Source organism: Daucus carota, chromosome 9, assembly GCF_001625215.2.
Source record: "Daucus carota subsp. sativus chromosome 9, DH1 v3.0, whole genome shotgun sequence".
NCBI classification, from domain to species: domain Eukaryota; kingdom Viridiplantae; phylum Streptophyta; class Magnoliopsida; order Apiales; family Apiaceae; genus Daucus; species Daucus carota.
Genome location: NC_030389.2, coordinates 32,197,765 through 32,211,295, shown reverse-complemented (window position 1 = coordinate 32,211,295; position 13,531 = coordinate 32,197,765). Strand labels below are relative to the sequence as shown.

Below are 13,531 nucleotides of genomic sequence, written 5' to 3'. Positions count from 1 at the left end.
AAATAATATGTAATCAGCGGGAAGGAGGAAAATAAATTGCGGGAGATGACGTGGAATTCGCTACAGATGTAGCGGATCGACAAATATAGTCATCCATAGGAGGATGTCTATAATTATACACAAGGGCTTGTTGTGGTTGGAGTTACATTTTTTGTGAATATTGGCTATAAAATTTAATTGATATTTAGCTAAGGGTTTGGGAGGGTTGGAGATGCTCGAAGAAAATATTTCTAGAAGCGCCCTGGAGAGGGAAACAGTCCAGATCACCGGTTATTCGGTTAAGCCCCTAGATGAATCCATGCTGCGTAATCTGGCAGGAAAGAAAGATGCGTAATTGCTGATTTCTCTTTTACATACGCATCCACGGAACGCGAGAGTTGCGCGCACGCACAGAGATAATGCGCATTAGGGGTTGAGCACGGTTCGGTTTGGACGGTTTTAGAGGTCCAAACCGAACCAAACCGAATTTTTCGGTTTAGAAAATGTACAAATTATAACCAAACCAAATGTTGTAAAAACCAATCCAAACCAAACCGATTCTTAACGGTTTGGTTCGGTTTGGTTTCGGTTTAAGACCAAAATATTAAAAATATCATAAACTTTTATTAATTTAAAATAACTAGTTGAGAAGCCGCGCGTTGCGGCGGCCTATAAAAATTATAATAATAATTTAATATTAATGTTTGTAGAATAAAATAATTTTGTGGTTGTCTATAAAATGTATATTAATGTCCCAAAATTAATATTTGTAGGATAAAATAAATTTTATATTATAAAAATATTGATGTAATATCAATACTAATATATAAAATTGCAAAATTAGAATATAATTCATGGTGAAAAAATGTAAATAAATTTATACACGTATTAACAATTTAAAGCACGACGAATCTTAATTTTGTTTTTGTTTTTTTAATAGCAATCACATGTTCTTACATTGTCACCTTCCTCCAATTTTTTTGGATTGATTGTGCACAAAAACATTTAACTTAAATCCGCGAGATAGCGGTCTAAAACTACCCTTACTTGTAATGATCTTTATTTTTTAATATTGTATAAACAGCCTTCACTTAAAAGTTGCTTGAACGGGAGCAAACAGATTATGCATGAATAATTTTTTCCTGTGTACAAAGTAAATCATATAAAAATTAACAACAACAAACATGTCCGATGAACAAAACAAATATTATAAAAGAATAACCAACCAACATAAATCACTAATAGTTAATTTATTGATATCATCAATCAATATAATGTCAAGACTATATTCTTTTTCTGTGTTTGGATTTGTCGACTTCTACATAGCGGTCTATAACTACATTTACTTGTAACAACCTTTCTTTTTTAATACTGTATAGAAATATCACCATAGAGAGGTATGTTATGGTATTGAAAGATAAGAGGTTGTGTTTAGATGATCCAAAACCCTACAATCTGTAGTGGTATTTATAGGTGCAGAGAAACTTGTGTGCTACTCTTTCTCATAATTAAACAATCTGAAACAAAATCAGATTGAAATTGAAATAGAGGAGGTTGTGTTTAGATGATTCAAAACCCTACAATCTATAGGGGTATTTATAGGTTTAATACTGTATAAACATCCATCACTTAACGTTGCAGAAGAACGGCACCACCGAGTTAGAAATCGAGCAAGAGAACTATCACCATAGAGAGGTAGGTTATGATATTGAAAGAGAGGAGGTTGTGTTTAGATGATCCAAAACCCTACAATCTGTAGTGGTATTTATAGATGCAGAGAAACTTGTATTCTACTCTTTCTCATAATTAAACAATCTGAAACAAAATCAGATTGAAATTGAAATAGTGGAGGTTGTGTTTAGATGATTCAAAACCCTACAATACAATCTACAGGGGTATCTATAGGTGCAGAGAGACTTGTGTGTTACTCTTTCCCATAATTAAATAATCTGAAACAAAATCAAATTAAAACTTCCAAACTACTTCCATAAATAATCTAAAACAAAATCAGATTCTGAAACTTGCTTCTAATATAACTGAAACTAAAAAAGGTAGTTCTAATTTTTGGTATTTTTCTTCCAAAAATTCCAAAAAATTAGAAAAATAGAACGAAGCAATGTGAGAGGCGCCACATACACGCTCCTCGCTTCTCCTTTATATAAGTATATTGATATTGATTCATTGATTGATTGATTCTACGTGCTCCCTTTGTCACTTAACAACATACTCAATAAAAGATAAATATAGGGTCTGAAAATCGAAGATTTTGACTTTTTGAGGTTCACAGTATCCTATTCGGATTAGAAAGCTCTCCCTAATCCGACTTTAATTCGAATTCAAAGTCAGATGATGCCTTTATATATAAACAGGGGTGTTGGGTGTTGACATATCGATAGACAAAAGCAATGGCTGGTGCTTTTGATTCAGAACACCTCTTGGCAGAAATCCTGAAAAGACTACCTCCAAAATCTCTAGCACAATGCACTTGTGTGGAGAAATCATGGTATGATCTTATACAATCTCCTAATTTCAAAGCTCTGTACTCTGATTCTAATCAATTTATTTATATGCTTGCAAAACTATTTAATGGGGGCTTTGCTTTATATAGAATGGATCCACTACTTCACCCGCGATTTAGTAGCAATAGTTGTAGCTCCGACTCTACTTATCTTCATGACTTGCGTCCTCTTCTTGTTTTCCCCACAGATTCGCATTTAGGAGACAATTATTTCAAGTGCATAAATAAAATTAGGTTCCAAGATATATTTCTATGGACTTGCATTGTCGTCGGGTAATAAATACACTAGCTTTTATACCATGGAAGAAAAGGATCTTATGAGTATAGAACCTAGTGAAGACAATGTCATTACGAATTTTAAACTTTAACTAAAATTAAAAATCCCATGCATGAGTTAAAGCTTTTTCCGATTGTTTTTGTCGCCAATGACAAACTCTATATTCTATCTGGGTGCTTTCTCGATACCATATTTGAAGTCTTTTCTCCTGCTGACGGGACTTGGCAAGTGTTGCCCAATCCAGAAGATGATGCATTAGAGTTTCATTATTATGCTGATGGGGTTTCTTATCTTGTCATGGAACAAGAGCAAATAGTCTATTTTGCTACTACTAGACTACTCTCGTCCTTCAATCTACAAACACATCAATGGGCTATACACACATATTTTAATAGTCCAACTCCTGCACATTTTACATTCGGTCAACAAAAATTTCGTTACATATGTAATCCAATAATCGGTAATTTGGCTTTTGGTATACTCCCCGATCAGCTTGTTAGTTATGTCTGTGCATCAAAGATGACCTCCCGTGGTGAAGAATTTATGCAACCATACTTGGCACCTGACAAAGCCTTCCTGGAAGTTTTACGATATTCTAGGTTCACCTACATGTTCAAACAGTGTTCCACCGACTACATTGTTGCGTTTCAGGACTCTGATGGCAAGCAACAACTCTGTATTATAACCTACGGCTGCAGGCCACTTGAGAAGAGGTTTTCTCCTTATGAAACAACCTGCTATGTCGCCTTAAGCTTTTATGACATCCCAGGTGATTTTTATACCTCAGAAGACCGACATTTCCATGAACCTGATGTTTATGCTTCATATGCAGATGAGAAGACAAAAGATGGTGGCGTGATCAGGAGGTACTTCAGTGCCAAATTTTTGTATACTAAGGCTGTGTTCACTTCATGGAATGGAATGAGGGGAGAATGGAATGAAAAATTATATAGAAGTTTTAAGGAGAAAGAAGAAAGTATGAGATAATGGTGACAAAATATGAATGTAGTTAATTTTTTTGTGAGAAAGATTGTGAAGAAACATAATGTTCAAATGGAATGAGCATTCCTTCCAAAACATGTGGGTTATAATTATAGTTAAAATAGTAAGGTTGGAATGATTGAAGGAATGAAAATTATATACATTTTCTTTGATCAACACCATTTTAGAATGTAAAATTCATTCCATTCTCCCTTCATTCTATTCACCCCAAGTGAACACAACCTAAGCACTTCCTCATCAATAATTTTTCCTTTGGAACAATTGAAACATGTTTTCTCTGATTAATGTGGCCAATACATGCTTATTGCTTCATTCATCTGATGCGGGACAGTGTTCTTCCCTACTTCTGCACATATTGCCAAGAGTGCTTCTTCATCTGGGATTTCTATTTCAGATATATAGAGATTATAGAGTTTGAAGTTGCCTGTCCTTTTGAGCATTGAACTTCTCAAGTTAACTGACTTAAGAAGAATTCCGGTCGATAACCCTTGAGGTTTTAGGAAAAGTGGTCACTTAACAGTAATTATTATTGACATGAGCTCCTGATTTATAAGTGAGATGACTCACAGATGCAGAATGATCTCAAGGACTCCTGAGTTAAGAATCATTCTGAAGGTTTTCATGAACTGGTGAAATCAAAATCGAGAAAGTAATAGAAGATCTCCAAGCTTCCTTCAGAGTTTTTTGATAATCATTTCTATAAATCTTACATAACATACATGTTTTATTCATAAATTACATTATATATACATGATAGGATACTTAAAGTAGCACAGTACAATATGATCCAATAATTATAGCTACAACTCGCTATAAGTTCTTGAGAACAAAGATAACAACCTACACAAAGTAATTTATGAACCGTGCTAAATATTTGTAGTAGTCCAGGGGCTTTAAGTGCCCGATAACACACTGCATTTATCTATGCCTATAGTGAAGTGAGTGGTACTTTAATGTTGGTATAACAAAATATCCACTAAGAAATATTGTCGATACTGATGCAACAAAGCCAAGCGGAAATCCAATCCACAGTCCTGTCCACAAGAACCATGGCGCTTGTTTACCATCACCATTATCTTCCTGTGCATCATCTGGTGTTGGCTCATCTTTCGAACATTTCACCCTGATTTGCATCCCACATAATCCACTATTGTTAGCGAAATGACTCAGATCATTCATCGTGTCCATTTGTCCACCCCGTGGTATCTGACCACTTAGCTTGTTGTTACTCACATCTAACACAGATATCTGCTTTAGCTTTGTAAACGATTGTGGAATTGTACCAACGATATTATTTCTTGATAGGTCCAAGGTCTCTATACTCTCAAGATCGCCAAAACTTTGTGGTATGTGTCCAGAAAGTTTATTATTGGAAATATTGAGTAACTTAAGTCCCTTGAGATTCCCTAATGAAATTGGAATGTCACCTGACAGCTTATTGCTTGACAAGTCCAGGAAAGAATAGATATGACGGCTACGACTTGAGATGCCTTGTTCAGCATTTTTCCAGTTTACTGTCAAGTCATTCATCTCAATTACAGAGGTAAACATGCCAGTTAGTAATGTAACTGTAGACTCAATCCAGTTTACCTCTATTTCATCGATACGCATACTTATTAGAAAGAAAGAACCGATGTCAGTCATTTCTACTAGATTTCGCAACTCCGAAGGGATACTTCCAACGAGATTGTTACTTGAGAGATCAAGAATTCGGAGGCTACTTTGGTTGTAAAAAGAGTTAGATGACAGCGAGCCATGCACAGAGTTGGTACGTAGACTCAAAACTTGAAGATAGGATAGTTGAGAAATAAATTCTGATAAATCACCGGATATGTTGTTGTCATGGAGATCAAGATACTGAAGTTGATTCTTATTTGTGAGATTCTTAGGCAAATTGCCTAAGAATTTTTGTGGGAATTTTTTATTTATTTCAGTTGAATGATTCTAACGGTGAATGATATATACATGTGCAAGTGCAACTTACACAGAAGTTACTGGTGTTCTTTTTGATGACTTCTCTTTTCCTTCTCTTACAGTCCTTAGTTGTCAGCAAATAGAATTGTAATGTAGTTCGATGTTGTCATCCTCGGGGGCAACTAAAACCAGATATCTGCTCCGCTATTAAAAATCCAGATAGAATAACTTCCTAACAACTACGAATATTACCATAGATATTGTTGTTATATGTGTCCAATGATCGACCAAGCAATCAAGATAATGACACTAATAGAAACAGAGAAGCAACAATTCTTTAAACACTCACTTTCGACTTCCAGTTTTGAGTGAGTCAAGCACTCAAGCTCCACGCCAAAAAGTCACATTTCTTTAATTTTTGATATGAGGTCACCACAAAGTAGTCGATTCCTAAGTTCAATAATTTACGGAAGAAATAATAAATAATTAATATGTCGATTAAATTTAATTCAAACAACTAATATAAAATTCATCACACATCTTTACGATAGATAATACTAATAGGTAGAAGGATATATTTACTTGTATCACACGGAACTTTTGGTCTACAAGTGGTTTAAATGAGCCGACGAATTGCCATTTAAGGTTGCAAGTTGCAAGACATATTTCCAGTAGGACGTAAAAAGTATTAATGATCACTTAAACAAGACTGATCGCAAGAAATGGAAAAATGTTGCACAAGATCCTGTTCTTTTGTTGTTTAAAGATTTTTCACATACTTTCGTGTCAAAAATCGTATAGTGTTGCTCCAATGTCAAGTAATTGGGTTTTGGATCCCAAATCTAACACAGTTCAAGTTGATGCATTGATTCATTCTGGCTACTGTGGCTTATAAGAGGCCACAACTCTTCCAAAAGCACAGTGGGTAGAAGAGTAGTAAACAGGCTCAAGTAGTTAGTACAGAAATTATCATAGTATTTTAATAGAGTATATATACTTGTGAAACAGACATCACCTGATAATCTTAGGTACAAGAAAATGCCAAAATTTAATTATTTTGAGTTTTAGTGATAATCTTTTCTATATAATATGTTTATTCATGAATTATTTGATGCAAAAAGATAGGAAGCGGCGCTAACATTTTATAGAGCATGAGAATTAAAATTAGCAAATCACATCATAATATAATTACAACCCGCAATGTTTTTATTTCAGAACAAAGATAACCTGGGCAATGTAATCAAGGGCTTCAAGTCCTAGATAACACACTGCACTCATCTGTGCCTGTAGTGGATCGAGTGGTACTTTGCTATTGGTATAACAAAATACCCACCAAGAAATGCTGTTAATACGGATGAGATGAAGCCAAGTGGGAATCCAATCCACACTCCTATCCACAACAACCATGGCTCCTTTTCATCATGGTCATCCTCATCCTCTTCTTCGCCATCATTGGGTGTTGGCTCGTCTTTTGAACAATTCACTCTGATTTGCATCCCACATAATCCACTGTTGTTGGCAAAATAACTCGGATCATTCATCGTGTCCATCTGTCCACCCCGCGGGATTTCACCACTTAGCTTGTTGTTACTGACATCAAACACGGATAGTTGATCTAACTTCCTAAATGATTGTGGAATTGCACCAGGGATATTGTTGTTAGACAGGTCCAATGCCTCTATACTTTCTAGATCTCCAAAACTTTGTGGTATATATCCAGAGAGTTTATTGTAGGAGAGGTTGAGTAGCTTCAGCCCTATGAGATTTCCGAATGAATCTGGAACATCACCTGAAAACTTATTGTTCGACAAGTCTATTAGAGTATAAATATGTCGATCCTGACTTGAGAGACCTTGCATGGCATTCTTCCAGTTCACTGTTAAATCATTCATCTCGATTGTAATGGTGTGCATGCCACTAAACAATGAAACTGTGGCCTCGATCCAGTTCAACTCTAGCTCACCAATAGTATAGCCGACCATGTATCCTGAGAGTCTTCCACTCATTCCCGGTAGATTTCCCAATTCTGTAGGGATACTTCCAACAAGACTGTTACTTGAGAGATCAAGAATTTGGAGGCGACTTCCATAGAATGAGTTGGACGGCAATGGGCCATATAGTGAGTTGTTACGTAAACTCAGAACCTGAAGGTTGGATAATTGTGAAATTAAATAATCTGGAAAATAACCTGTAATGTTGTTGTCATGTAGATCAAGATATTCAAGGAGCACATCATTAGTGAGGTTCCTAGGGAAGCTTCCAGAGAACTTATTTTTCCCTAGTGCAAGAATAAAAGTTCCACTGACAAGTGACACGGGAATGTCACCAGATAGTTCATTAGAGGACAGATCAACATATGATGGTGACAAATTAGATTTGAAAACCGGGAGTGTGTTGCCAGAGAGTCTGTTTCTTGACAAGTCTAGTAGCATTAGTGAAGGGAGATCTGCGATGGATTTCGGGAACGACCCTGAAAAACTGTTTCCAGAAAGCACTAGTACCTTCATCTTTAAAGCATGACCGACATTTTGTGGCAACTCCCCTGAGAAATTGTTTCTTGAAAGATCCAAAACGGATAAGTTTTGAGACTGAAAAAGAGAAAAAGGTATTGACCCATTTAGTTTGTTCCGTGACAGTAGGAGATATTCAATTTCCATCTCTGCAATCCAAAGTGGGAAGTTTCCTGTGAGCTGATTATCACTCAGTTCGAGTAAATTAAGATTCTTTTGAGTGGAAATCCATTCTGGAATCTCTGCAGATATTTTACATGATTTGAGGGAGAGATGGGAAAGCATACAGCTGGGAACTATTTTGACGTGGTTATTCCAAAGAAACTTGTTTCCTCCAAGATACAAATTCTTCAAACTCTCAATGTCAAATAACCAGGAAGGGATTTCTCCTGAAAGCATGTTATCTTCCAGCTGAAGCGTGTCCAATTCGCTCAAGTTCCGTATTGATGGCGGGATTAATCCTGTTAAACTGTTCCCGCTCAAATCCAAGATGGAAATGTGGAACAAGGTTCCAATCCTATCCGGAATATGCATTTCTAAATAATTATTACTCATGTCCAATTTTTTCAATCCTTTCAAATTGAAAATTGAATTAATCTGGAATCGGACCCGAAAGTTTGTTCCAGCTGATAGAAAATTGCTGCAATCTGGTGAGATTTCCTATCTGGACAGGGATTCCATCAATAGAATTCCGATCCAACTTCAATGACCTTAAATTTCCAAGCTTGACAATTTCTCTACTTAAACCATCCTTTAATGAGTTATCACTCAAATCAAGAGACTGCAGAAACCGCAACTGAAAAAGTTGTGCTGGGATTGTGCCATTAAGAAAATTCTACCTCATGTCGAGGTAAATTAATTTTGTGAGATTAGCCAACCCTTCACCAGAAATTTCGCCTTCTATCCCAGTGTAGGAGATATTAAGAAACCTTAAGGATCTAATGCCATAAATAGGATCCAAGATTCGTACATCCAGCGGTCTGTATTCATTGTATCCAGCACGCATATGGAGATCGCCAAGCTGCAAAGCTGTTACATCACGAGCATGAGAACTGCAAACAACTCTAGTCCACTTACAACAGTCAGAAATGGAGTCCCAAGACTCCAAGCCAAAGGATGTCGAGTTTGAGGTTTCGTAGCTGGTCAGCAAGGAGGATTTTTTATCTAGAATCCGCGTAGAATCAAAATCAGATACAATGCATTAAAAAAATTTACCATATAAAATTTATTAAAATTCCAGTTAAATACACCCCTTAAAATATTATTTATGTGTTTGATGGTGTTGTAATGACTTTATTTAATTTTAAACATTATCATGTTATTAATTATTTTATCTTATTTTATTATATAGAAGTTTATAAATATTTTTTATTATTAAAATTTATTTGTACATATAAATATTCGTACCATTTTTTCATACTATCTTCCAATGAGCATTTATATTTGAGCAAAAAAATATATATAAAGTGTTTTTTCATAAACATTAAATGATATTGTTATAAACTTAGAAACTTAAATTTTCAACGTGTTTGCCGACAAGAACACGATTTGCACGCTACATATTTTATATTTGTTTCTCAAAAGATGTGACGTGACATGAGGCTGACGGTTCCTTCAGTTTTCTAGGATTCATCTACTTGCGTGATTTTTATCAACCCCTTAATCTTAAACTTGTGGTCCGCTCGTCTGGCTTTGCGTTTTGCCCGTCTGGCATGTTTTATTTGCCCGTCTGACACGCCACTCTGTCTATAACAAAGCTGCTGGTTCATCTTCCTCAACTTGTGCGAGGTTCACTTCTTGTTTCTGTACTTTGTCTCGTCGATATTTATAACATTCTGCAGCATAATGTCCAAAGATGTTGTAGTTATAGCACTTTATTTTGCTCTTGTCACGTCCATCATTTTTGCCGTATGATCCTTCACGGCCTCTTGCCTTCCATTTCTGAGTTAGAAGCAGCTGATTCTCATTGTCTTCAATATGCCCACTAACCCTCTCTTCATGAGCTTTTAGCCTCCCGATTAGCTCTTCGACAGTCATTGTCTTAAGGTTACCAAATTGTTGTATCGTAGAAGCAATTTGTACAAACTTGTGTGGGACAGCACACAATATTTTTTTCACCATGTAGGACTCTTCCATCGGTTCACCCAGAGTGCGTATGTTTGTCACAATACCACCTACCTTCATGTAAAACTCGTCCAAACTCTCTGTCTCCTTCATGGACAGAGCCTCAAACCCAGGCCCAGAGGTCTTCTGTTGTAACTACACGTGTTATCAGAGCCGTGTTATCAGAGCCTGGTTGTTTATGCCAAAATATATGTCGAGGTTGATGACTATGGAGGCATCAAAAGTCAAGGAGGGAACATCCCATTTTATCCATCCGTCTTGTTACATCCACCTTCGGGTCACTAGGCTCCACAACCTCCCAAACTCCCCGAGCTTCAATGAAGACCTGCATCTTCATTGACCACGCCGTGTAGTTGGATTTTGACAACATCGGATAGTTTATACTCATTGTTCCCTCCTTGACTTTTGATGTCTCCATATAGTCATCAACCTCGACATATATTTTGGCATAAACAACCAGGCTCTGATACTACGTGTAGGATCAACAGAAGACCTCTGGGCCTGGGCTTTACTTGATTAATATTGGTTTTGCACGTCAAAAGACCTGTGTGTGTTTACTGGTGTAAATGAAACGTAAACCAACAGATATGAGCAAAGCGCTTTGATTTGTTATATTACTGAAAATGAAAGAACTGAATTACAAGGCCATACATTCAGTGTATATCCTGAACGTGTATATATAAGCGAAACTACTGACAGAGGGAAAGATAGTGGCTATAAAATAGGTGCCACTCCTATTCAAGCTCCACTACTTCTAACCAACTGCATCACCTCCTAACAACTCGCTCCTGGGCTAGACCTAGTCTTTGCTGACAATGACAAACGTACAACTATTTATTTAAACAAAACAACTAAAACAATAAAACAAGTTAGAAGTTTAAGATTAAATCCCATCAATTTCTTCTACTTTGCCTAATTCATTTAACGTATAGCTCCCAGAGGCATGTTAAATCAGTTAAACATGCATGAAATAGTAATCTACTTGTAATGTGATAAAGCCAAATTTGACATCCTAACCGTTAGTTAAACCTTATTTATCAAGTCCGATTTTCGCTAACCATCCTATAAATACTTGCATGGTCTACTCTAACATCATCCTCAACATCTTTACATATTTGGTAAGAATAATGGCAAAGGTTGCATACTTGGCAGTGGTATTGGTGGTGGTGGCGGCTCGTATGCTGGTGGAGCCGGGTGAGGCTCTAACATGTGGTGCACCCGAGGAACAGAGAACAGGAGCTGTCTGCAATGTTTATACCAGAGGTGATCAATCAGAGCCATCTGGTGAGTGCTGCAATGCGTATAGAGCACTACGTGCAACAGCCAAGACACGAGCAGAAAGGAGGCAATTGTGTTCTTGCGTCCAGGAAGCAACTTCACAAAGCAGATATAATCATGGGGCTAATGCTAAACCTGCTGCTCGTATTCCAAGATTTGATTCTCTGTCAGAAAAATGCGGACTTCCTTTTCTATTCTCTGCTGATCCTGAATTCGATTTTAAAACGTAAGTGACTCTGATCTGATCTTTAAAAGCTTGCCACAATAATACAGTAGTCGATATGCTCTCATGGATTTTTATTTTGCTTCTCTTACACAGAGTAAATTGATGTCACTCTCTTGCATGGAAAAGCAGTTGGAGGACAAACAATAATGCTATAGCTACCTGTATTTCTGCGCTATCCATAAATAAGAGATAACTATATGTACGCGGGTGTTACAGCTCAAAGAAAGAGTATTTAACCAAACTATTCAAATAGCTACATGAATAAAATATATTTACACACATTGCAACATTTCTCTGTGCTCGACAGTATTACTATCATAAACTCTAACTAAATAACTGTGAACTAATGATGTGTATATATACAATGCGGAAGATTCTGTTATTGTTATTTGAGAGATCAAGAATTTGAAGTTTACTTTGGTTGGAGAATGAGTTGGGTGCTACTGAGCCATGTAGAGAATTGTTATGAAGACTTAGAACTTGAAGGTATTATAATTCAGAAATAAACTCTGGGAAATCAACTTTGTTGTCATAGAGATATATTCGTTAGGTCCTTGGACAACTTGCCGGAGAAATTATTGTCCCCTAGTGCAAGGAAACTAGTTAGCGTGCAAAATAATACAGGAATGTCACCCCACAGTTCATTAGATGAGAGATCTACATATTATCTTCTAGCTCAACACCAGAGTGGAAATGTTGGACAAGCTTTCACTCTCACTTGGAATCTGCATCTGTAAACGATTATTTCTCAAATCCAATATTTCCAATCACTTCACAACTTCAATATCCTCAAATCTTTGAGCTTGCCAACTTCACTACTCAAACCACCCTTTAACAAATCATGACTTAAATCAATAAACTGCAAGAACCTTAACTGAAATAGTTGTGTACGAATTGAGCCATTAAATATGTAGCTTAAGTTCTTAATTGAACAAAATTAAACTTAATATGCAATGAAGAGGTAGGTAAGATAATTTCCAAAATGACACATATTTTTATCTGTAAGCTTAAATTTTCGATGAAATTAAAAGATCATTCAATTTTGTAAACTTTCCGGAAAAATTTTAAAATTGTGCATTAAAAATATAATCAAACACCAATATACACTTTTTGGAATTTTCATAAAATCTACCTCTCCTAAATCTCATAATATACACTCAATTAATCTGATAAGATCCACACGTATTGATCTCCAGCTATCCAATCGTATTGATTTCCATCCTCGAGGTGCATCATGTACTTTTAGATAATTATGTTTAAATATAAATAATATAAAAAGTATGATATATAAGTTCCTCCATTATCTTACGAAAAATTTTATAAAAAATTAAATGTTTTTTTTTGAGAAATCATAGCATTACTTTTTACTGAGATATAATATTGAAAGTCATGTATGCTTTGCCAAAGCAGCAAAGGCATGCAAAGCGAAATGTTACTGATCAAGCTCATGCATAAATCGTTACTCCAAATTTCCTAGTCTTGTCTGAAGTATAAATGTATAATATATTAATACACAGATATGAGATTGTGATAATAATGGTGTTCATGGTTGCTCATTATCGATAGATTTTGTAGGTGACAATTTGACACCATTAAGGAGATTTGCTACATTTCTATGTGCTTGACAACATTACAATCATAAAAAGGCCTAATGTCTAAGGATTATTATAAAGTGCTATATAACTCTTAAAACTACACGTTAC

The 13,531-nt window shown here is 35.9% G+C and overlaps 2 protein-coding genes and 1 long non-coding RNA gene across 3 annotated transcripts; 2 read left to right on the top strand and 1 right to left on the bottom strand.

Moving 5' to 3' along the window:
- Window positions 1–2,262: 2,262 nt before the first annotated feature.
- Window positions 2,263–3,932, top strand: LOC135149201 (uncharacterized). Its single transcript, XR_010287440.1, has 2 exons — window positions 2,263–3,487; window positions 3,607–3,932. It is a non-coding gene; the product is annotated as an uncharacterized LOC135149201 (long non-coding RNA).
- A 3,032-nt stretch (window positions 3,933–6,964) lies between these two features.
- On the bottom strand, window positions 6,965–8,734 carry LOC108201422 (receptor-like protein 46). The gene has a single exon (XM_017369707.2). The coding sequence runs from the start codon at window positions 8,732–8,734 to the stop codon at window positions 6,965–6,967; it is 1,770 nt and encodes a 589-aa protein (XP_017225196.2).
- A 2,717-nt stretch (window positions 8,735–11,451) lies between these two features.
- Window positions 11,452–11,832, top strand: LOC108201423 (non-specific lipid-transfer protein 1). The gene has a single exon (XM_017369708.2). It carries the CDS (start codon window positions 11,452–11,454, stop codon window positions 11,830–11,832), a length of 381 nt encoding a protein of 126 aa, XP_017225197.2.
- Window positions 11,833–13,531: the final 1,699 nt, after the last annotated feature.

What these genes read in the sequence shown, in the direction of transcription:
- LOC108201423 (XM_017369708.2), top strand. Translation starts at nt 11,452, where the DNA reads ATGGCAAAGGTTGCATACTTGGCAGTGGTATTGGTGGTGGTGGCGGCT.
- LOC108201422 (XM_017369707.2), bottom strand. Translation starts at nt 8,734, where the DNA reads ATGCATATTCCGGATAGGATTGGAACCTTGTTCCACATTTCCATCTTG.